General features: G+C 38.2%; 1 protein-coding gene across 46 annotated transcripts in view; it reads left to right on the forward strand.

Annotated features, from left to right (window-relative positions):
* Window positions 1-25,128, forward strand: part of SOX6 (SRY-box transcription factor 6) — a 456,705-nt gene that overhangs the window by 183,549 nt on the left and 248,028 nt on the right. For all 46 annotated transcript variants that reach the window (XM_065594763.1, XM_065594780.1, XM_065594788.1 and 43 more), the window contains one exon: window positions 17,292-17,502. In XM_065594763.1, the coding sequence (XP_065450835.1) occupies window positions 17,292-17,502 (211 nt within the window). The remainder of the gene's footprint in view (window positions 1-17,291; window positions 17,503-25,128) is intronic.

Consider the following 25,128-nt stretch of genomic DNA (forward strand, 5'->3'; position numbering starts at 1 on the left):
TTAGTTGTCTCTGTTTGTTTGAAACACCCCAACTTGCTAGCAGTTGCTGATCTTGCTGGGAAAAGGTTAAGAGGGTTCTAATAACTCACCGATATAGGTGGCTGCTTACTCCAGCTCCTTATATCAGGATTGAGTGACTCTCTAGAGAAAGAATGGGGATGGGCTGAGTAGTTATGAGATAGAAACTGTAGGAGCTGCTAAACCTGGGGAAATTGCTTGAGCTGCATGCTGCTAATTTCTTTGTTAATAAAACCGAACTCCATGAAAGACAGTCAGTTTTTGACTTCAGAGTGTTGACTGTGTTGTAAAGCAGGTTGGGAAAGGCACCTGCTTACACCCTTTTACTCTGAAAAAACACAGTGGTGCTGGGGTTAAAATGCACCATTAACATGCCTTGTCTGGTTATAAGGTGGTAAATTCAACAGGTATTGCATCCATATATATAAAGGAAGAATTTGGCTTTTAGTGTGTTATCGAATTAAGTGTGAAACCTTACCTTCTTTGTACTCTCAAGACTCCCAAAGATCTGTGGGAATTTTGGTATTTACAGTATACAGTATGCAACCCTGTGCAGAGATGAGGGCTATATGGCTCTTTGGTGAAAATAGATATTGCAATATGAAAATTTGTCTAAGAAAATATCAAAGAAGTTGTTTCCAGTATTTATTGAATGCAACACTTTCTGTAACATAATCTACCTTTTAAACAACATTGTGCATTATCATTTAAAAAAAAAAACATGCAGGCTAGAAATGTTTTCAAACTTTCACTCCCTTTTGATATCAGGCATTGCTTTCCACTGAGTCCTTTGTGTATTCTGAATGTCTGGAAGCCAAAATATTTTGTTTTAACTCCCACTCTATAGTATTTCCCAGCTGTGTACTTATATGGTGTAATAAAAGGATTTAACAAATGAAAAATAGCAGCTGCATTTGGAGATTCCCTTTGTGCTCCCTTTTCATTTGACAGATTCAGCAATGTGTAACAACTGTAACGTCAGACCTGTAATGACTTACACTACAAGTATCATATCACCCACCAATTTGATTTTACAGAGGGGAGTGAGGGGGAATTGAACTATAGAAGGATTTGGTCCTGCAATATTCCATTGCAGAGCTGGAGACATTATCACTATATTTCTAACTTTAACTTAAAATAAAAATTGTGGAGGTGTGGATATTTATTTCTGTTGATAAATCTGCTAGCAGAAAACATTGTTCCTATGTGAAGGGCTAAATTCTCCCTTTCTGGGGAAAAACAAACAAACAAACAACCCGAACAACCCCCCCCAAACTTAAGGAATGGGGAAAAATTACAAAAATTGTGCGGGCTTGAAGGTACAGAAGTCACACCGCATTCTCCCATGTGGGAGGGATTAGCAAGCGGGACATATAAAGCTTGTAAATTGCATTGAAAAATGATTTCCTTGTGGAAACTAATTAGGAACAGTTGGTGATAGAGGATGGGGGAGGAGTGAGAGGAAGACCATAGTGTTAAATATTGTAGCTAGATTTAAAAAGTAGCTGGATAATTTTATGACCAATAATATTTGTCCTGGTAGTTAGCCATGTTAAAACAGTGGTAATCATGATTCACACTTCATTCACTGCAGGGGCCAGGAAACAATTCCTTCTCCTGTACACCCACTCCCATGTAGAGCCTTGAGCAATTTACCCAGGTCAGTTATGAGGCTTTTAGCCTTAATCTGAAGTATCGGGTATAGGCAGTGTCAGTGACAGGCCACAAGACTAGATGAACAAATGGTCTGATCCACTATGACAAATTGTATGGTATGTTCCCATGATTCTAAGTATTAGAGTTGGGCCTGTAGTGGGATTCTAAATTCACACACCTTTAACTGAATTAAATCTGGAGTCTGACTTCATGTTGCAGGATCTTCTCTGCTAAATACATGTGGGAACAGAACAAAGGGACAGATTCTGATGCCTATATGACACTCTAGTGGTGCATAGGGTCTGTAAAGGAGCAGTAATGGCCCTGGGGAGAATTCCCCCTTCACAGGAGCTACTCTCTCCCCAATCCTTGCAGCACCTGCTGTAGAGGCCTGGCAGGGATGGACTGAGACAAGTTGTGCCAGGAGCAGTGGGTGGGGAGTGCCATAGCATTTTGCACTACGGCTGTGCGGGTAGCTCATAGGAGGTCATGGGGAGACCAGCTACTGGGGCTACTGTTTTATGCAGGGAGCTATATTGGCCTTTGAAGCAGACAGAATCTGAGAGATAATGACAGCTCGGTGGTTTGAGCATTGGCCTGCTAAACCCAGGGTTGTGAGTTCAAACTTTGAGGGGGCTATTTAGGTATCTGGGGCAAAAATCTGTTTGGGGATGGTCCTGCTTTAAGCCGGGGGTTGGACTAGATGACTTTCTGAGGTCCCTTCCAACCCTGTGATATTCTATGATTAATAAGACACAAAGTTGCTTAAAGCCCTCTTTCCCCCTCATCTACACTGCCTGTGCTGTGCCTCCTGTCGCAGCCCAGAATATGGTCCAAAGGATAGTGTTATTTGGGACACAGGTTCATGGGAAGGCAAACACATTATGGCATTACAAGCTTATTACGTCCATGGGGTGCTATGTTATCCCCTACACTTTATAATATCAAATAGAGGCGATTGTGTTTGGAACTGGCGTTGATTTCATTGGGTTATATGCAAATGAGAGAACTGTCGTACATTTTACATAGTAATAATATCAAGATTATATATCTGTTTCAGATTTCATGTTAAGCAAGCTCATAGGTCTGCAGCTCTTGCTGTGTCTGTGCACATGACTCTCATTAATGTTGATGGGAATGTTGCACACAGAAGAGAGTAGACCTGATATTGTATTTGTTATCTTTTACATAGTTTTTTTTAAGCCAACAATTATCCAGTTTAACTTTCTATAGCCTCAGAAAAACTATTAATGTCAGAAAGATAACAGAAATTGGTGGAACTATGCAGGCCTTAATGCCTCATTGCTGATAACCAGAAACAAATGATACTAGACTTCCCTTAGTATAAAAGCAGTTTTTAACTTTAAAAGGAATGTACATCAGCTCTGGTTTTTCAGAAGAGAATAATTTTCAGACTTATTAAGCTTTGCCATCGTTGTTTGGTATTGTGTTGTTACATCAGTTCATGGCTTCAAATTCTCAAAGTTAAAGTTATAATTTATTTTAAAATACCCACATTTTTAATTGACTTGGTAGCTAGATGCAGGTATAAAATGAACCAAATTTAAGTGCCCAGAATTCTAACAGTTACCTCCAATTCAGTGTCCGCAAGAGTTCTCACTAGCTGAATTGTTCAGGTAAACTGTTATTTGCATGTGCACATCTATATGAGCATCAACTGCAAATCCACAATGATAATATTCTTTGTAGGGTGCCAGGTGATGAGTATGGAATAAATGTCCAGATAGATAAACACTTTACACGCGATTACACAGATGCAAAGTCTTGGTTGAAAATAACAAGTGCTAAAAGGCAAATTACATGCTTCATTTTATTTCTCTATTATTATATGCATCTTATGGGCAACTATAATGGAAAAAAGATAGAAAGTGGTATTTTTTTTAAAAGCTAATTGTGGCTCTGGACCACTTTTTTTTTTGTATGTTGGTCTGTGATCTGCAAACAATTAGGCATGTGCTTAACTTGACTTCAGTAGAACTATTTGTGTACATAAAGTTAAGCACATGTCCAGATGTTTACAGGATTGGGGCCTTGGTTATATTAGAATCCTGAGTAGAACATTGTTTACCTTTTAAATTAAAAAGTAACAAAACAAAATTTTTCCCTCAATAAAGTGCAGAATAACTTGTTTTGTAAGGATAACTAAACAGGTGATTAACTTTGTTTAGTGGGGAATCAGATAATTACTATTTTGGTACACTAGTTACTGTATTATTTTTATTCTTGATGCTGTATAACATTGTGGTGGTTACTTTAACTATTTCCCCTATGTTCTTGGAAGAATATTGTTAAAACTGAGTTAATCACCACCTGAATATCTCACGGAGGACTCCTAGTTTTTATCTTGGTCAGTCCAAATCTATAGACCCTTTATTTGACCATTTCATCTCTTTATAAAGCAATGTTTGAAAAATCCCCCCTCTCCCCAAGTTCTGTATATTTAGAATGTATTTTTCAAAAGTAGAAGCATTAACATGCTATAAATTGTTTGATTTTTTTCCTTGGGCAAGAAGGAATCAGGTATGCATGCTGATTAACACACTCCAGTCATTAACATGTGATTATGTGGGCTGCATATTGAGCACCTGCCAAAAGATAAAATTCAGCACTGTACTACATCTGTGCAAGGACTTTTTGCATTTCTTTTGTACTTTGACAGCTCAAGAAAAATCAGTCTTTGGTATCTATGTTCAGTATAATAAAACTGTGTACATAAAATGTCTTCATGGAGGCAGGAAAGATACATGTATTTATTTTAATCTTTGAGGCCATGAAAATCCTGTGACTGGGACTTAGACAGCAGTCAGTGTAACATGAATCTCCTAAGGTACTGTATCATATGAACATAAGATCATTCACATACAGTTTACAACATTCCTGCATGTTTATAAGGATTATCTGTTCTGGGATTCAGCCAGTGTTCTTCTAATTCACAACAGTTTTATGTGATACCTTTATGTCTCATAAATGTCTTGTTTTTATTTCAATCTCCCAAATGTTTCAGCAGTGTTTACCTTAAAGAAATACAAGTATTTTATGCATCAGGCTAGCTTTCTGCACACGTTCCACTGCAAACACTAAAAGACACACACAAAGCACGTAGTGTGTGACATGTCACAGTGTACAAAGAGGGGCCTGTATGTGTATTTAATATTGCTAAAATATGTTTTTATTCTGAAATTTACAGTACAGTGAGCATTAAATTGGACCTGTAAAAAAGCCCGTTGTGAGCAGGTTCAGTGTATACCAGGTAATCTATTATTCCCAAACCACACAACCTTTGTTTTACTTGGCTGCTTCAAATTACATAGAGTGCAAATATTTAAGTGTCTGTCTGTATACACCAAAAAGTATTCAGACTGATCTTAAGGCCTCCTCAATTTGAAATCAGACAATGATTGAACTCTGTCTCATTCTATAGATATTTCATTAGAGTACACTGCTTATATATGGCACTCCACTTCTCAGTGCCACACAGAGTATAAATAAACATTTTAAACCAACAAGAGCACAGTATAACTTAATAGATACTAGTGAAGGACTGTATACTTGTGACAAACTAATATACTCTGCAACATGCCTTATCTAATAGTGAGTAGCATTTCCCTCCATTAACTTTTTCTTATTAAGGGCAGATTTAACTGAAGTTTAAGGCCAGGCCACAACATGGCTGAGTGGTGTTGGTTCTGTATTGCCAAACCTAATATCCAATCAGATGATAATACTGGATTCAGAAGATCAAGAGAATCCTATAGCACTCAACCCTTATGCACGGAAACATGGGTAGGATATTATCTGACAACGGGTTTATTGCCCCACCTCAATGATCGTTCACTGTGTTTGACTATATTGAAACCTCTCTCTGTTTTGAGATGTGAGCAGAATGCTTGTCAAACTGGTAATTTTTATATCTCTGCTTTTGCTCCTTCATATTATATGGAGGTTTTGGTTTTCTCCAGTTTTGCTTATCTCTAGTTGGAAGGGACTGCTTTGGTTAGCCAATTAAATTTTAAATCAAGCAGGAAAGACCCTGTATTCTTCCTTCCACATACATATCTAATATTGCCTTGATGGTTCCATTCATTGTGTCATATATAACTCACTAGTCTTATCCAGCACAACTTTTACACCTTTTATCTAAACTAAATTTCTTTTTTGTTACTTTAGTCCATTATTTTTTTGTCTTGGAATAGGATACACGGTGAATTTTATTTTATTTTATTTTATATCATTGACTTTTTAGAAATTGGTAAAGGGCTAAATCCAAGTTCTCAATTCATGTTCAGTCCTTAATCAGGCAGATCTCAGTGAGTAATGGGTGTTTTACTTGAGTAAATGCTGAGTAAAAGGCTTCAGATTTTAGCCCACTTGTTACCATTTGTCTTCTCACTTTGCATAAATTGTCTAGGCTTTACAAATGATGTTCCCTCAATAGCTCCTGGCAAGCCTTAAATATAAATTACAAATCTTTCCTAATAAAACTTTTTTTTATAATCAGATGGAAATTAGAAATGATCATGTAGACATTTCATTTCTCTTAATTCTGTTTCATTAGAGCCCTTAAAATGGGAAACCTTTAATATAGTGATTGGAAATGATTTTGTTAACATTTGTTTTCATTATATGTTAACTCCAATCTGGCTCAAAGTACCAGCATGCTGCTAGTACTTGGAATAAAAACCACTCTGGATATCCAACTTTCCTGGGGTGTTTACATGTGTCCCATTCAATGCACAGACTGATAAATATCCCTTTATAACAGAAAAGCCTCAGTCACATGGAAATAAAGGAATGCAACGAACACATTTTATTTTACTAATATTTGTTTTCCACTTTTTTCTGGCCATTCATCCTAGTGTTTTTGTTGAACTTCAGTGGAAACCGTTTGTGTTTTTTTGTTGGCTATTGAACAAGATATGATTGACAGTCAGCAGCCTACAATCAAAGTTTGAAAATTTGTAATTAAAGTTAAACTCTTACATTATAAATAACACTTTTCCCTAATTTTCTGGAGTCTTCTGCCTATTATTTTTGTCCACAATATTGCTCCTTCTCTCATCTTTATAGGGCAGGCGTGGCCAAACTGTGGCTTGCGAGCCAAATGCGGCTCTCTTACAGTTAAAGTGCGGCTCGTGGAGCTCCTCATGCGCCTCTCATTCTTCAGCTACCAGACTGGATGGGGGGAAGCTCGGTGCTTCTGCCCTACATCAGGGTGGTAGGACTGGGCTTCTGCCCTCTGTTGAGGTGGTGGGATTGGGCGCTTTTGCCCTACAGGGAGTGGGGAGTCTAAGGACTTTCTCCTCACGAAGGGGCATTGGGGCAGAAGCCCTGTGCCGTAGCAGGTGCCGCCCTGTGGGGCAGATTGTGCATGTCTCGCAGCTCTCAAACTTCTGAAGATTGTTGTATGCGGCTCGGAGGGTAAATAAGTATGGCCGCTCCTCTTATAGAGGGTAAAATATATGTCCCCTGTACAAAATACAAGAACTAGAATAAAGGTCGGGAGCGGTCCTCTATCAGTGACCACAGCCTTCTGCATTTTTCCTGCTTAGGGTTTGTGACCAGTGGATTTATGCACTTCACCAAACTGCTGGCCCACTCACAGCCTTCACCATAGGCCCTAATAGAGAACTACCTTGGAGTCTGGTTCTATGGGATGCACCAGGCTGCAGAGTCCCAAGATGTAACCCTTTGCTTTCTACCTCAACAACAGGGCAGAATCACAATAATTCCAGTGTGGTTTGGGCCTTCAGCAGACGAAGCTGGAATATTTCACCCTGAGTTTGCAGGATCCATTTCACTGTGAGGTTGCAGAGTCTAGGATGTGGCTTCTACTTTTCCTTCCTAATGTTTAAAATAGGAATGTAGGGTTCTGTTAGTATTAATGGGAGATGTGTTTGTATGGAAGACTGAGCACACCTGATAGTGTCTATGAAAATCAGTGATCATAAGAGGAGGATTTTTATTTTTTTTTACGTTAAAGGTAAGATATATCAACATACCGTATGTTGCATGCTGTCAATTACATTCTCTTCTTTGTGTTCTGCTCTACAATCTTTCAGAGATGGAACTGTCATTTCATGTGTGTATTCTGTTTTAGAAATGAAAGAGCTTCAGAAGTGTCATTTTAGTTGCTTTGTAAAACTGTCTTTAGACACTGAGGTCAGGGATGTTGGGCCAGTTTCTGATACTTTCATACATGTGGAATAGTACTTTATCCATGATTAGTCCTGCTGGAACCAATGGGACTACTAACAGAATAACAGACAACTTAACAAAAGTAAATATGCTAGAATCTGACACACAAAAAAATGACTTTTTTTTTCAATACTGAGAAAATCGTACTTATTAAATTCTTATCAAATCCATCTTTTCACAAATAAAATAAAAAATGTTGTAGAGCTTAAGATTTTTTCTACTTACATGCCGTAACTCAGAACGACAATGATTTTAAAATATGAAATGTAGCAGATGATTGATCTAAGATGTTGGTCTAATTGCTTTTATTTATTTAATTTTAATTTTATTTTTAAAGTTAACTATTTAAATTTGAAATAATTTCAAATAAGTTTTGTGGAGATTTTTACCATATATGCCTCAGATGCTCAGTGTAAAATGCATTCCAAAACATTTATACATATTACCCTAGTGTAAGGATTTTAAAAGAACCAGTATGGAGTACAGAGTACATAACTATTCCTGGCAGTCAGTATGTGTTTTCATTCTTCTTCAGGCTCGGATTATAGATTGAAACTGTTCCGACATTGTTTCTGCCTGTGGCAGAACTGCTCTTGCTTGGGCCACTCACAGGAGCTCCAAAAAGACCCACCCGAGAGGCCAATCACTGTTTATCCTTCCCAGACTGGGAAGACCTGTAAAAGTGCCATATATTTCTCCATTATGCCCGCTAATGATGGTTACTGCCAGGTATAAAAAGGGCCAAGGATTCACACAAGAAAGCCTGTACTATGCTGTACCAACAACACAAACGATGCTTCCTCATCAGTCTTCCTGTGTATTAGGGCAGCAGTATATGGGCTTACTGAAGGTTTGATTTTGTGTACCAACCACCCTTTCCTTGATTGTTCAATACGTAGTGATTGTAGCATTCATGAATTGATAGTTTCTTTTGTAAAATTATTTTATTTTCCTGGACTTCATCAATGTCAATTTAGGGATTCAGGTTCTATGACCATGGATGGGTATTTTATCTAGTATAAGGATGCTTTCTTTGCCCAGGCTGGGTTGAATTGTTTATCTCATTTGAGACATTTTGGGGTCATTTTCTATCTTTATTTGCATGTGCGATGGGCTGGCAAGGAAATTAATATTTTATATAACAAATATATATTTTAAATATTTTTCTACTATGATTAGACTGACTGTGTCGCAGTAGAGCTGGTAAAACACTGGTTATTTTTTGCTGGAAATTTTGAAAATATTTCATTTTTTTATTTTCCCCACAAAATGCTTCCAACCTTTTAATGAAAAACTGAAACAAAAAACCATTTGGTTTTTGAAAACCAAAAATGTTCCCCAACATTTTAATTAATTTTAATTTTTAAAAATAAAAAACTTGGAAATTTCAACTAAAGTGAAAAATTTCCATGAAAATTTCGTGGACCAAGATGCTGTTTTATGAGCACAGGCCACAGCAGATATGCCTTTTCCAACCAGGCAAAAATAAGAGATGTCTAGCAGGCAGTGGGACTTTTGTCATTGACAACAGTGGGAGCAGGATCATGGCTCAATATCTACTTTGTCTATTAAAACCTAGCATTTTTAAGCACAGGTCAATGACTTGTCCCCACTGGGCCGTAAGTAGTTGAATTTCAGTGATCCTGACTGGATCTCTGTCTTTCTAGGTTGCATGACAATAAAGTTTCAAGTACTGTCAACCCTGCAATTGATAACTTAAAAACATACATAAAATTGGAAAAAACCCACGGAAAAACTGTTTAAAAATACAAAGTCTTTCTTGGGGCATTATGATTTATCATGCACCTTTTTATCATAAGCCATCTGCCAATTTTATTGAACCTGTTATTAAGAGTTTGTCCTGAAATGTCACCTTTTTTGGGTGATTTTTAGATAATGAGCAGGCCGTGATTCAGGATCAGAAAAATTCTGCACTGCTTCTATAGTCTGATATAAGCATGTATAAGTCCTTTATTATTAACTAGTAATAATGTGTGAGTGGGAGGATTTTATTAAAAGCCTAGTGAGCATTTTCTACCAGATCTCAGCTTAGGTTAAAGTGAAAAGAAAAAGTGGACTTTGCTATATTATTTGTAGTAAATGATACTTTTACCAGGAGTAGTTTGAATCATAGTCACCATTTTACATCTGTGGGTTTTTCTCAACTCTCTGTTCCCATTAGAAGTGAAATATGATTCTTAGCAAGAGGAAATAATATTTTTGTATTTATAAATTTTAATATTCTTTTCCTGTTTCTTGATTTGGAATTGAATTAACATTAATGCAGTATTTAATAATGTTGTAGGCTCATTCTTCCAGATTTTCATCATTTTTTTGGTTGCTAAAGTGCACTCTGTATAAAATCCACCTTTTCTGCATAGACTGCAAGTTTGCTATTTAGCTTTTTTCCACTATTTTGTCTTTTTACCCAACCTTGAAATCCTTATTCACTGAAATCAGTTAGTGTTATACTTTGGAAAATGCAACTTTCAAAGAGAGTGACATGAGTTAAAGATATGATTTCCAGCTTAGTCAGAAAAATCTAATTTATGGTAAAAGAACCATTTTTTAAAAAAAAATTGAGAGTGTTTACGGTTGAATCAATTGACTAGTTTCCTGAGCAGCTTGAATACTGCCTGTATTTGGTCATCAGAGTATATCTGAATATCTTCACTTAATACTCACATAAGAACGGCCATATTGGGTCAGCCCAAAGGTCCATATAGCCCAGTATCCTGTCTTCCGACAGTGGCCAATGCCAGATGCTTCAGAGGGAATGAACAGAACCGGTAATCATCAAGTGATGCATCCCGTTGCCCATTTCCAGCTTCTCGCATTCTTTTGTCCATCCCCCTATCATAAATTAATCTTAGCAGTATTGACAGAAATTGAACCAAACTAGGAATTCTCATCAGCGCTATGGATCTACTCTGCTCTGCTACATTTAAGTTGATTCTGACTTGGGGGAAATAAAGACACTCCTTACCACACAGGAAGATCAAGCTAGCTAGCCAGACAAGGGTAGGATCTCCTTCCCTACAGAACTCTCTGTACCTTCAAGGGAACTGTTTTCCCCTTTTCCTCTTATGGGGGGAGGAACAGTGGCCTTCTATACACTTACCTCCCGAATTTCTATTAAAAGCTCATTATGCTCTTTAAGTAAAACTGATTGAGACATTGAGGAGAAAAAAATGAAAAGGCAGTCAATTTTTAAACATCCAACAGGTGAGAATCCTTTGGGAACTTGCTTCTTGGATGAGCAAGTAATAAATCATTACTGTAGTAGAAACTCCCTTTGAAATAGCGGATCTCACAGGTGGGTCATCGTCCCAGTGAAAATGTCTTTAAAAGGCCATCCTTGCCCCACTGTTTCTCCCATTGTCTAGTTTACTTTTTTACTTGAGATCAGCTTATTTTTATAATTGGAATGCACACAATGCAGTCAGTTGCAGATACATAGGATATGCTAGTGGAATAGCTGTAACATTGTCTTTTGTAGCTTTTTCCTTTTAAACTTTGTAATCTTTCTTATTGCTAGGGTCTTTCAGAAATTATTGTCCCAAATGCATGGCCATTTAGATTTTTCTAACATAGTTCTGCTATTATTAGATAAGGTATTTACACTGGACTGGCCTTCAGTCTTTCCATTGGCCTATTTAATCCCTAGAATATCTTTCAGCTTGTGCAGTTTTCCTGTTGACTCCTCAGCTATTCTGTTTCCAATTGCTAATTTCGGAGGGAAATGAGTTTTGGTAACTCATCCTTGGTGGCGTGTCTTAAAGTGCCAGTTTAGTTTTGGAACTGCGAATGGGGTAGCCTCATGTTGATCCCAGTGCTGGGGATTCCAGAGCCATCAAGTCCCGGGAACATAGTTTTTTATTCCTCTCAGGATTTTCTCCTAAAGTGGTTTATTACTACTTGAATGAACCCAATTTTCATGCTCACAGGTTATCACTTTTTTCTCTACCCAGTAAATATATACTTTTTCACAGGAGCAAATTCTGCCCCTCCCCCTCTGTGGGCATGTAGGTTTATGGGCCAAGTGCAAACATTGTGGTTCAGCTCAGCATGCCGTTCAGTGGTGGTAGGGTTTGGAGACATTAGCATATATAGGCTTCAACCTTTGCATCCCAGGGAACATCTGTGCCGGACTCATTCCATGTATGCCATCAGGGTGGGACAGGGTGTTAGGTGCTAGAACTCTAAATTATTAGAGGTATAATTAAAGTTAGCTTCCTTTTCTGAAGGCCTGGTGCAAAACCCATTGAAGGTAATGGAAAGACTCCTAAGGACTTCAGTGGGCTTTGGGTCAGAAAGAATTAGGACTGACTGAGAAGCCTTGCAGGGAAAAAGCCAAGCTCTGGGAGTAGGTTTAGGCTGGAATTTATGCTTTGCTTTTTGTTGCTGTTAAGAACATAAGAATGGCCATACAGGGTCAGGCTAATGGTCCATCTAGCCCAGTATCCTATAGTCTGACAGTGGCCCGTGCCAGATGCTTCAGAGGGAATATACAGAACAGGGCAGTTTATTGAGTGATCTGTTCCCTGTCATCCAGTCCCAGCTTCTGGCAGTCAGAAGTTTTGGGACAACTAGAAGATGGGGTTGCATCCCTGACCATCTTGGCTAATAGCCATTGATGGACCTATCTTTCATGAGCTTATCTAACTCTTTTTTGAACCCAGTTATGCTTTTAACTGTTATACTGATGGTTGTTAACAATAAAAGCAAACCCCAGGAAGATGGTACATTTTAAGCACTAACCCAACAGATATGTGTGCTGCGTAGAGAGAGACTGTGTGGATGGCTGTTCAGAGGGGATTTTGGGGCTAAGAGGTGTTGCAACTTTGCAAATCCACCAGTTGGACATCCATTCCTTGACGATGGTGCACAGTGTTGGCAGGCCTACTGCAGCCCTGGTGCTTCAGCAGTGGCCATGGAGCATTGCCTTTGAGTGATAATTCCCCTCCCTCTGGGGATTAGGTCTGTTGTCTCGCTGTGTTGTTCTGCGGCTCCTTTCTTGCTCCTCAGGAGCTGCAGCACCTCGTCTTTGTGGCTTAGCCCTCCGGCCAACTCACAATAGTCCTTCCCTTCTGAGGTTCTGTCAAACTCCTCTACAGCGTCCCAGGCAGTGCTTAAGTTCACTGCCCTGGCTGAGTCACTCCCTCAGTGACTGGGACGAACGGTCCCAGACATGCTTCATGATCATTGCCCCAGCTATGTCACTTGTTCAGTGGCTGATAGGGGAACCCGGGTCCACCCTCTGCTCTGGGTTCCGGTCCAGGACCCTATCTGGACCATAGCAGCCAAGGTGTGTATTACCTCAAACCCTGCCTCTCCCTGCCTGCTTCTCTCCCTCTCCTACTCTGCCTATCCAAGGCTCGCATTCTCCGTCCTAGCAAAACCGCTATCTCCTGGGGTTTGCTAGATAAACCCTCCATCTTCGGTCCAAAGCCCCTTTCTCTACCTTATCCCAGGGAGAGTGACTGAAGCCTCCTCCCTGCAGTACCCTTTCTGCTACCAGCTCCCTGGTTTTATAGAAGTCCCTCCGGTTCCTCCATAGGTGAGCTTCCCTTAATTAGGGTTCTGCTCTTAGTGCAAATATCCCCCAACTTGCAGCCTAGGAGGATTAATTGGTCCATCTGGCCTATATTAACTCCTTCAGTGTGAGTGTGGGGAGCACACCCCATCAGTGAACGAATGCATTTTCAGAATAGCTATCAAATATTCCCACCTTTGTAGATGATGGTAATAATGCCATGTTGAACATTGGTAGATGGTGATTTGTCATCACCATCTTCTTGGTCGTCAGTAGACCTTGCCCTACTTGTTCGTTGTTTGTATTGTTCATCCTGCAGTTTTGCACAGCCACTTCTTAATCCCATTAAGGCTGGAGCAGAGTTTTATGTCTGCCATTGTTAACTTTGTCTAGTCACTTTTTTCTTCAGACTTCTATGTCACCAGGGACACTTCACAGCAAATATTCTACCTTGTACTACTTCAGCTCAAAGGATAGTAAGGATACTATTGTTGTGAATGGTATGCATTTGCAGTGGCTTTAGGGGAATGGTTCTCGATAGTACTAATACATTTTCTATCAAGCCTTGAATATATTACTATTATTAGTATTATTTTATTGTAAGTATAGTACTTAAAACTTAGAGTTTCTAGACATATTCCTTCCCCCAGACTGTTCTCAATCTTATCTAGATAAAACCAACAAAATTAAAACACAGAGCAATAATTTGGGGAAGTGAGGGCATGGGTAATTTTTGGTGCAGAGGTTTTAAGAGGGAGTTTTGAGAATCCAGTCTTATATCCATTTCAGTGAATGGTACTAAGAGGAAATGAGAGCAGAGATGTAGATGAGGGCCTTGGACAGGAGACTGAGGAGCTTGAATTTAATGCAGCAAGAGAAGAAGCCAGTTAAGGGATTCAAAGGTGGGCAACGTGTTGAGAGCAATGAAAGGAAGAAATTAGCAGCAGCTTGTTGGTGCTTAGTTTTTAGCTTCTTTGCAAAATACTAATTTCTTCCCATTGCCAAAAAAGATGCCATATTTATTTCTGATATAGTGTATAATTTTCATTGTGTAAGTGATGCAAATACCCCATGTGGTGTACACAATCCCAATACTCATGCATGTCAGTATACATGACTATTTTTGACTTAAAATTCATTTGTTTGCTCATTCTTATCTGTTTAAGTCTGTAAAGTTACTTCCAGTTATGTATATCAGAAGTATTCTAATCTTTGTTCTGTAAGAAAATGACATGACCTAAACACTGAAGGAGCAATACATGAGCGTGCATGTATGCATATCATATGTTCAGTGTAATTATGTGTATTCATCTGATTTTCTCTATTCCTTTAACTCTGAAGATAGAAGGAAATTTGGATGAAATTGATCATAAAATGATAGATTTCATTATTCTAAGGAAAGGAAGGAGTGAAAGCAGCAGAATAAGGACAATGGACTGCAAAAAAGTAGATTTTAACAAACTCAAAGAACTGGTAGGTAAGGTCCCATGAGAAGAAAATCTAAGGGAAGAGAGAACTGATGGTTTCTGAAAGAGAAAATATTAAAGGCACAACTGCAAACTACCCCAATGCAAAGCAAAGACAAGAAGACTAGTAAGAGGCCAATATGATTCCACGAGGAGCTCTTTAATGACCTGAAAATCAAAGAAGAATTATACAGACAGTGGAAACATGGACAAATTGCTAAGGATGAATACAAAATAATAGCACAAACATGTAAAGACAAAATCAGAAGGGTGAACGCAGAAAATGTGTTACACCTAGCAAGGGATATAAAAGGCAATAAGAAAAGGTTTTATCAATACATTAGGCCCAAGAGAAAGATGAAAGAAAGTGTAGGTCCTCTACGTAGTGGGGAAAGGGAGCTAACAACAGATGACATCAAGAAAGCTGAGATGTTTAATGCCTATTTTACTTCAGTCTTCACTAAAAAGATTAATTGTGACCAGATGCTTAACAGAATTAATATTAACAACAGGGGGGAAGGAGCACAAACCAGAATAGGGAAAGAACAGGTTAAAGCCAACATGAATTTGTCAAGTACAAGTCATGCCAAACCAACCTAATTTCCTTCTTGGACAGGGTTGCTGGTCTAGTGGGGAAGCAGTAGACGTAATATATCTTGATTTTAGCAAGGCTTTTGACACAGTCCCATATGATATTTTCATAAGAAAACTAGGGAAATGTGGTCTAGATTAAATTACTGTTAGGTGGGTTCATAACTGGTTGAAAGTTTGTACTCAGAGTAATTATCAATGTGCTACTGTCAAACTAGTGGGGTCATGCAGAGGTCTTTCCTGGGTGCGGTAGTATTCAACATTTTCATTAATGATTTGGATAATGGAGTGGAGAGTTTGCTTATAAAAGTTGCATATGACACCAAAATGGGTGGAGATGCAAGCAACTTGAAGGACCAGGTTAGAATTCAAAGTGATCTTGAAAAATTGGAGAATTGATCTGAAATCAAGAAGATGAAATTCAGTAAAGACAAGTGCAAAGTACTGTGCTTAGGAAAAAAATCAAATGCACAGATACAAAATTATGAATTATGACTGGTTAGACAGTAGTATTGTGGGAAAGAATGTGGGAATTATAGTGGATCACAAATTAAATAAGAGTCAACAATGAGATGCAATTGCAAAAAAGACTAATAGCATTCTGGGGTATATAACAGGAAAGTCGTATGTAAGACATGGCAGGTAATTGTCTTGATCTACTTGGCACCAGTGACACCTCAGCTGGAATATTCTGTCCAGTTTTGGGTGCCAAACTTTAAGAAAGATGTGGACAAATTGGAGAGAGTCCAGAGGAGAGCAATACAAATAATAAAATTTTTAGAAAACCTGATCTATAAGGAAAGGTTAATTGACAAAAAAAAAAAAGAGTGAGGAGTGATGTGATAAGTCTTGAAATATGTTAAGGGCTGTTATAAAGAGAATGGTAATCAATTGTTCTCCATGTCCATTGAAGGTAGGACAAGTAGTAATGGGCTTAATCTGCAGCAAGGGAGATGTAGGTTAGATATTAGGAAAAACTTTCAAACTGTAAGGCTAGTTAAGAACTGTAACAGGCTTCCAAGGGAGATTGTGGAATTTGTCATTCGAGGTTATTAAGAACAGGTTATACTAACACTTGTCGGGTGGTCTAGGTATAGTTGGTCCTGCCATGCCTTGTCTAGCCACCATGTCCAGCATGGGTGGCTAGACAAGATGACCTTTTGAGGTTCCTTCCAGCCCTATATTTTTCTGATTCTATAAAAGCAATGGACCCCAGATCCTTAAATAGTATGAATTGGCTTACCTCTTTTGAAGTTGTGGAGCTATGCTGCCTTACACCTGCTGAAAATCTGGCCCAATGTTTTTAATTTGATCTCTTGTGCTTTCTTTATTGATACTACATGTAAGGGATCAACATGCAAATTGCGCAAACCAGGAGAAGACTCCAGAGGCCTAAAGCATTTATTGAAACAAATGGCAATATATCATTTCTCACAAAAAAATTAATCTGTCATTCTTTGAGTAGGAAATATTCTGTATCTTAAGGGGAAAGTGTGAAAGCTGAGAATCATGGACAAGGCAGGGCTTAAGTGGGGCGGGGCATAATCAAACATTGTAACTGAGGCAACTAAACTTCTATAAGACCACCACCTTCCTTAAATTGCATTTTGCTCTGGGGAACTGGGAGATCCCTGCAGATGCATGGGTAACAGGGCCATTCCTTAGCATGGAATTTAGAGACAGTTGCCTAACTTACTGTTGTAAACCGCTCACTGTAATATTTATATACCTTCCCTTGTCATCTAATCCAAATGTCGCAGATACAAGTGGAATAGTTTGTGTTTTCATGTTATGTTGTTTCTTTGCAGGAGTCAGAGAGTAATAAGTTATGTTCCCTATATTCCTTCCGGAATACCTCTACCTCACCACACAAGCCCGACGAAGGAGGTCGCGATCGCAGTGAGCTAATGACCAGTGTTAATTTTGGAACTCCAGAACGCCGCAAAGGAAGCCTTGCTGATGTGGTGGATACACTGAAACAGAAGAAACTAGAGGAAATGACCAGGACTGAACAGGAAGGTATGTGTGGGCTAAGGCTGTTGTAATATATTTTTTTCCTACAGATTCTGTGCCTTAAGGAATGTGTTGGGTATCAAGAGCCAGAGAAGTGCATAATTGGCAATAACTGGGAAAAAGTTATTCACAGTTACCATGGCAATGGCAGTTTGTGATCCATTAGGCATGTTCGACAGATATCTCTGTTTTCTAAAACTTTCTGAATTTTAGGTGGTGCCTATGAGTCAAAGCAAAGATTTAAGCTTAGATGATGCCTCAGCTTATTAAAAAAATAACGATGAATTGCTAGCTGGTCTCATCGTGTTCATGGATATATTTCGGTAAATTTTTCTCCTTTTAAGAGAAAAATACTTGTTTTAAACAATAGAAGTGCAGAAAAACGTTAGTTATTTAATTTTATCTCAGTAATTGTCATCTTTCTTCACTTTACTCATAACAACTTTTGCAGCTAGGAAGGTAGGTAATTGTTCTGAGGCTAAGGAGGAGATAGCTCTGACCTGTATATCTAGATCTGTGGCTGAAGAAATGCATTTTATAAAACATATGTGCATATGTGAAAAGGAAACACAAAAATAGAGATAAATCATGAGGCAATGAATCACCTTATATGCAGTTCTTAGTCAGCATAAACCTCTGTGATTTAAATGAGAGTTTTGCCTGAATAAGGACTAATTAAAATTGGAGAAGTGAGTTCATCCTTCTAGATCTGCACATGGATGGATTCTACACAGGGATCTTCATGTTTCATGTGTAGTGAAGCCTCAGCAGCCTCTGTGGGCGCCATCTTCCCAGTCCCTGAGCCCATGGGAGTCCTGCACAGCATCTGTATTAAAGAAGAGATGGTTGGGGTGTATGTCAGAGTGAGGGCGGGTTAGAGCAGCGGGTGCTCATGACCTAATATCCCTTCACCTAGACTCAAGTGGAGAATCCACAGTTCTATGTCCTTAGGCTTTTTTTATTCTACCTCTGTGCCATGGAATTCCTGCTTAGGGAGTGTTCTGGCAAAACAACAACAAACTTTCAGGGAGTCAGAGGGTCCTGAAGAAGACACGGTTATGGTTCTGTGGTGGGACAAGTCCTGCCCTTGCAATGAAAAATCTGGGAAAAAAACATGCGAGAGAAGGACACTTGCAGAATCTTCCATCTCCCCCATCAATTAGAGGGTATTTCAGGATTAAGGGGGCTGTAACATTCTGGAGTTGAGGATTTGGCTCACAGGCTTTTAAGGGTATGTGGTGAGATCTTCAGACTCTGTGTAGCAAAGTAGAAATCCATTAAAACTGAGACAACCTATTTAAATATGGGGAAAATATGCAGGGAGGTAGATATGTGAAGGTTTTTACATTTCTTGGCATAGTTTTTAAATGACAGGCACATAGTTAACTGTGTTCTAGAGGTGTCCTTTCCTAAGCTGGAGAAGCGTCTCCAAAGAATGTCCCAGATTTTTGAGAACCATCTGTCTGTTTTCAGCTGTAAAGATCATTCTTTTAAAAATTATCTCTTAAGTTTGATGGCTAGACTAGGAAACTATTTTAAATTTTACTTTGGCAAAATCATTTTTTACAGTCAGTTAACAGTTGTTCTGCACTCCATGCTAATCAAAGGCTTCTTGGCTCATACTTGCTGCTGGAGTTTGAAGTTGTTGTTGATCATAGTGACACCACCGCTAAGACTTTTCCAAAAGTGCATTGTGTGGAATGTAAAACCAAATGTGCATCAAATAGTTTACAGTTAATATTTTAATGTGATGGATTAAACACTTTAACTTCTCTTCCTACTAATTCTGGTGTCTTTTCTGTCCTCACTCTTTATTAGTATATACTAGCATTGGTTTCATCTAGAGAGATACTTTATACAAAAAAAAGACCACTTTTTACTGAATGTAAGAGTTCTCCATATTCCCATGAGGAAGAGTGTTTGCATGATTTATAAAATCTTGCTTTCTGAGGAACAGCTAAAGCTGGAGCACTGTTCATTTTAATGCCTCTTTATTTTGGCACAAAAGTGGCTGACCACATCTTCATGTTAAATTATTTTCATGTTTTTGCCACGCTACTTTTGCAGAGAAAGGTCACTTGACTATTGCAAGAAATAATTGTTGGGCATCAATTTGCACTGTGTTTTACTCAGTGACTATGGAAAATTAATTTGCAGCAACTATTTGCAGTTGTGCAATGTGTTTCATGCTCCAAAATCTCAGCTATTGTTAATTTTTATATTGAGTGGAAATAGATTGTAATTGTTGTGGTAGATTTGGGTACCTGTGCATGTGAAATAGCAAAATGCTGAATGTACCTGCTTCAGTGTTTACCTGAAAAACATACGGGTAATGCAAAATGGTGATCCACAACTTTTCACATGTGTTTGATCTGAATAAAATGAACATTTAAAAACTGGCTTCAATTACATGTTTTAAGGCTGTGATCTTGCAGTTGACTATGTATGGACAGACCCTGTGCTTGCATTGAATCAGTTGCAGGAATGAGACATAGGTTAGTAAACATATTTTGTCCTGTAGCAGACCCTTTCTTTTAAATGACCTAATAATCGCCTAAGTATAGCTGGGCCAAAGAGGTTTGTCTTTCAGCAAATAACCATCAAAATAGGCTTGTTTAGAGTCAGTTGATGGTTCTTCTGAAGATGATACACAGCCAGGGCTGCTGAAGAGTCCTATCCATGGGTCATACTGAGCCCTGATATAGTTATGACCTAGTACAACAGTGTTCCTAGTCCAGAAAATTCAAAGGCTACTGTCTATTAATGAGGGTCATCATAATACAATAATTCAATTAATTTAATGGAGAGGAAGCATTAACTCCTACTGCATACTACTGAGTTAACTCTGAGGGTCTTTTCTTCTGTGTTTCTCAAAGGACTTTACAAACAAATTAAGTCTCTAATCACTCCAATGAGGTAGGTAAATAGTCCTTTTTTTACAGTTTTACATGGAGGAAATTTAGTCATAGGAAGGTTATAGACCCTTGTTCTACTCCCATTAAGTCAACAGACCAACTGGATTAGGCCCTAGATGGCTATTGCCAGGTCATGCAGTGAGTCGGTAGCAGAGCTGGAAATAAACCCAGAGCTCCTGATTCCCAGTCCCCTGCTGTGACCAGTAATGCCCCCCATGTTTCCTTTAACTTCACAAAATTTCTGGTCTACCAGAGGAATATGGGCTAGGATTAGCGTGAACCTCCAATGCAAAGTGCTTCATAGTTGGTTGTGTGCTTTCAAATATAAAATGTCAGCCATCCCTGTATATGGTGCTTCTGGGCCCCACCACAACTGGTAATTGTGAGAAAATGAATATGAGTTTAAAGACTTTATCATGTCTAAATAAATATATTTAATCAGAGTCCTTTGGCTTCTGAAAATAAGTTGTCTAATCAGAATTTCATTTGAGCAGCTGCGACCGAGGAGGTCAACAGGCATTGCCTAAGAGAATATGGCCCAGCTGGTTAAATTTGGTTGTTGTAGTGATTTAAATGGTCAAGTGCTGCTTGTAATCCAGGACCGTCTGTCTGCAAAGGAAAGAGTGAATGCTTCAGCATAATGTACAGCTGTTTTAATCTTTCTTTAATAATAGTGCTTCAGCCAATATCATGCCTTGTGTATCACACTACAAACATAAGCACCTCATGCAGGACTAAACATATCTTAGGTCAGTTTCTTGAGTTACATGTAATTTGGAAAAAGACCATCACCTGCAAAACTCAAATAATAATGAGTTCCCAACCCAGTCCTTGTACAGATTGTACATTAAAACAGCCTGTGACTTAATTTGTAATGATTTGGAAAGAAAATAGATGTGGTAGAATTTAAATATAAAAATAATAAAATTCTATTCAGTGTTTACAAGTCACTTAGCTGAGTACATAAAGACTTGCTGAAATGTATTCTCGTGCGGTATAAGAGGTCAGAAATGAGACCAGATGTCTAATTTAACTGAGCCATACCAAACATTAAGAGTTTTGGATAATTTCAATATACTAACTTATTTACATTTTCTATAGAAGGAAATGCACAGTGTTTTGGGGAGGGCCTTTCATGGATTTTTTTTTTTTAAAGAGTATCTTCCAGTGAAGAAGAAACACTATTTCTTTGTAGTGTTCAGATGAAGAGTGCCCATGTTTGGCACCCCGTTCAAATGTCTGTTTTCCCCCTTCCCCTCCACACGCCCTACCCTTCCAATAAGAGAAGTTTCTCCCAAAACATTGCTTATTACTGCGCTTATGTGATATATTTCCATTGTCTGGTCTGCCTACTTCTAGGCAAAGGTTCCAACCAGACATTCTGTTGTACCTCATCCTAAACCTCTAAAAGTAATAATTACTAGAACACATCTTGTCTGTAGGTTGAAGGGCAGATTTCCCTTCAGAGTTGATACCAGTGCGACTCCATAGATATGGAATGCTAGTATGGCCAGTCAGCTGGCACCCCTGAGCTGGAAACTGGACGTGTCATTTCTGCTAAGTGCTAAGCCCTCATTACTCAGAGCCTTGAGTCCTACTTCACTTTTGACCTTGATTCTGTGTGATGTATACAGTATCATTTTTCAGCAAAGCTCAGTTCAAAATTCTAGCACAAGTTTTTTATAAACTGCTTCCCATTCTTGTTTCATCACGGAAGACCAGAGTTGGACGTGCTAAAAATCAGAGATTTTTAAATTACCATTCAGGGTAGAATTACATACCTCTATATAAATAACAGTATATTACTATATCCATCTCTACTATCCGTCATGTATGCAGGTGCTCTCTCTCTCTCTCCCTACATATATATGTAACATGGAGCTGACCATGTATACATGTCTAAACGTATATTATATATATTAAACACACATTCATAGATAATATACATGTTTGTGTATCTGTATGATAGAGTTTATAAATTATAAAGTACTATATATGTAGATATTCAATGGTTTTTCAACTCTTTCTTGACCCTTCATTTGCTGGCGAAAATTCTAGAGTTAATACTAAAATAGCTAAGAGCAATGCAAAACAAAAAAGTCTTCCATAATAGGAGTAAAGATGCATACAGCACAAAGTACATGGAAATGTGCACAATTCACATTGATTTCATTGGAAGTTACACAAAGATATTTGATGATACAGTGTGGTCTATAAGTGTGCTATTGCCATTACATTTCAATTATAGGTATATTAAAATCTGTATATATACTGCTCACAAAATCTGTATATATACTATACCATACCAAATGAAAGAAATGTTTCAATTCTACATTCTTTGTTCAGCCTCCCACAGGCATGAAAGGATTGATCCCAACAGTATATCCATAAGTAGCCCTTTCGGTTTAGTTTCAAGCAACAGGGCTTCCATCACTTCTCTTGGGAGATGTTCCTATAGCCTTAGAGATCTGATTTTTAGAATTATTTGTTCCTTATATTTAGTTGAAATGCTCTTTTGTTTAGTTTTCTCTGTATGATTCCTAGTTATACCCCCTTGGATCACCCTGATAAATTTCCCTCCCTAATTATATTTTACAGTCTACAACTACTTGTAGACAATCATCATTTTTCCCCCTTTTGGAAATTCTGGTGAGTGAGTAGAATTCTTTTTTTCCTGAGTTAATATTAAACTCTTATCCCAGCGTAGTGTAAGAGGACATAGTGCTCAAGGAGATTTTATCTTTTGGATGAGACAAAGAATTGAGTTTCTAGCTACCTGTGGGCCTTGAATATGTCCTTGAACTTTTCTAAAGAGTAATGGCTGGATTTAATTCCAGTTGGACAGTTATGTCTCTGCCACGTTCCCGCCCCCAATGTTTCCATTGAATAAGGCCTCATTCTTGTCTGTTCTAAAATATTTGCCATTTATCAAATAGATATGCATTATATATTTTTCATGGGTTCTGGATGGTTACAGATATATTTTATATTTGAACAATTTTTTTTTCATAGTTTTACTATAGTTTGAAGTTAGGATTATCCAAAGTGATAGGAATTAATTGTTTTGTGGTAGCTCCTGGAAGCCCTATCAAAGGCTTGGGGGCGGGGTATTGTGCTAGGTACAGTTCACAGATACTGAACGATGGTTTTTCCCCAAAGAGTTTACAATCTAATAGTCCTTTTTCCCCTCTGAAAAACCTTTACCAGATTTGCTATATATCAGTCATATACTACCTGCCCCGTTCTCCATGAATTTTCACAAATACTTGCTGGTAACAGAGTGAGGGCCTAATCCTGTGCCAATGAAAGTCAGTAGTAAAGTTCCCATTGTCTTAAATGGTGCAGGATCATCCCCACAAATTTGTGAGCAAATTCCCATCAATTCACAGATGATCATATATTCGGTCAAAATTTGTACATAGGCTCTTACCTGCTTTTTATCAACAGCTGTATTGTCATGGTTTTTCTGTATTTACTAACAGTTTTTTCTTCAAAAGGAATAAAGCACTTCAGTAACTTAGTCTTTATACAATCACAGCTGATTTGTACTTTTTTCTATTGAATGAGCCTCTTCTCTTTCTAGCATTCCTTTTTTGCCCAGTGTGTTAGATTTGTAGAAGCCTTTCTTGTTCCTCTTTTTATTATTATTATTTTTTATTTTTTTCTGGTAGTGCCTATGGACCAATCAAAAACAGGACCTTGTTGTGCTAGGCACTGTACAAACAGAGTAATAGACCGTCTTTGTGCCAAAAAGTTCACTGTCTAAATAGACATGATAGACAAAGGGTAGGGCAAAGGCATGGAGGACACTTTCCCCCTTTCATTCTGTATTCTTGCATAGCTTACCTCTTCGCTGCCTGCCTAACTGACTCTCTCTAGTCCTCTTGTGTTTTCCTCTGTATCTCTCCATTCCCCTTTGAGGTTCTTTTTTACCCTCAGATCTTTGTGTGGTCTCTCACAGTCACATTAGTCACTTATTTTGACTGCTTTTTCTTCCTTTATGAAGAAATTGTAGCTTGTTGTTCTGTATCTTAATGATAGTAGTTATGAGGGGCTCCAGCCTTGTTTCATACTTGTGTATTTTAAACAGTGTTAGCCATACATTTAAAGAAAGGGACATTGTGTCCTGTGAAACCATTTCTTAGTAGGCTGAATTCAAATAATTGAGGGACACTAGAAGAAAGCACCTAGTTATCTCAATTGGTTCCTCATTAGAAGTAGATCTAGAATGGTTTCTGCTATGGTTGGGTTCTCTGCTTTTTGAATCAGGAATTAATTTTCTGTTTAAATTAGGAATCTCTTTGATGAACGTTGTTTATAACCCAGTCAGTGTCTGGGTACTTAATTTTCTCCCTGACTAAACTCTTGTGGTTTCAAACTCCCTTCATTGCTGATCATAAGGTTTTGTCTTGTTCTTTTGTAGGCCCGGGAGTATGTAAAAGATTAGTGCCGTTTTGACTTTTTTTCTTAATTTCTTATATACTCAAAGTATTTCAGAGCTACTCACTTCATGATCAAAATATATCTCACTGGCTTTGTCAGTATTTCCAGCATATAATGTCAGATGATAAATAAGTAGAGGAGTTGGAGAGCTACCTGTTTATCCTAGGATTTGGTATTGATGTTCATCATGGTAATGCCTGATCACATGAGACTACTAGGTCTCCCCCCACATGTCATTGGGCTCCATACAAACTACAATACGTGGTGATTTCTT

This window comes from Chrysemys picta, chromosome 4 (assembly GCF_011386835.1).
Source record: "Chrysemys picta bellii isolate R12L10 chromosome 4, ASM1138683v2, whole genome shotgun sequence".
Taxonomy (NCBI): domain Eukaryota; kingdom Metazoa; phylum Chordata; order Testudines; family Emydidae; genus Chrysemys; species Chrysemys picta.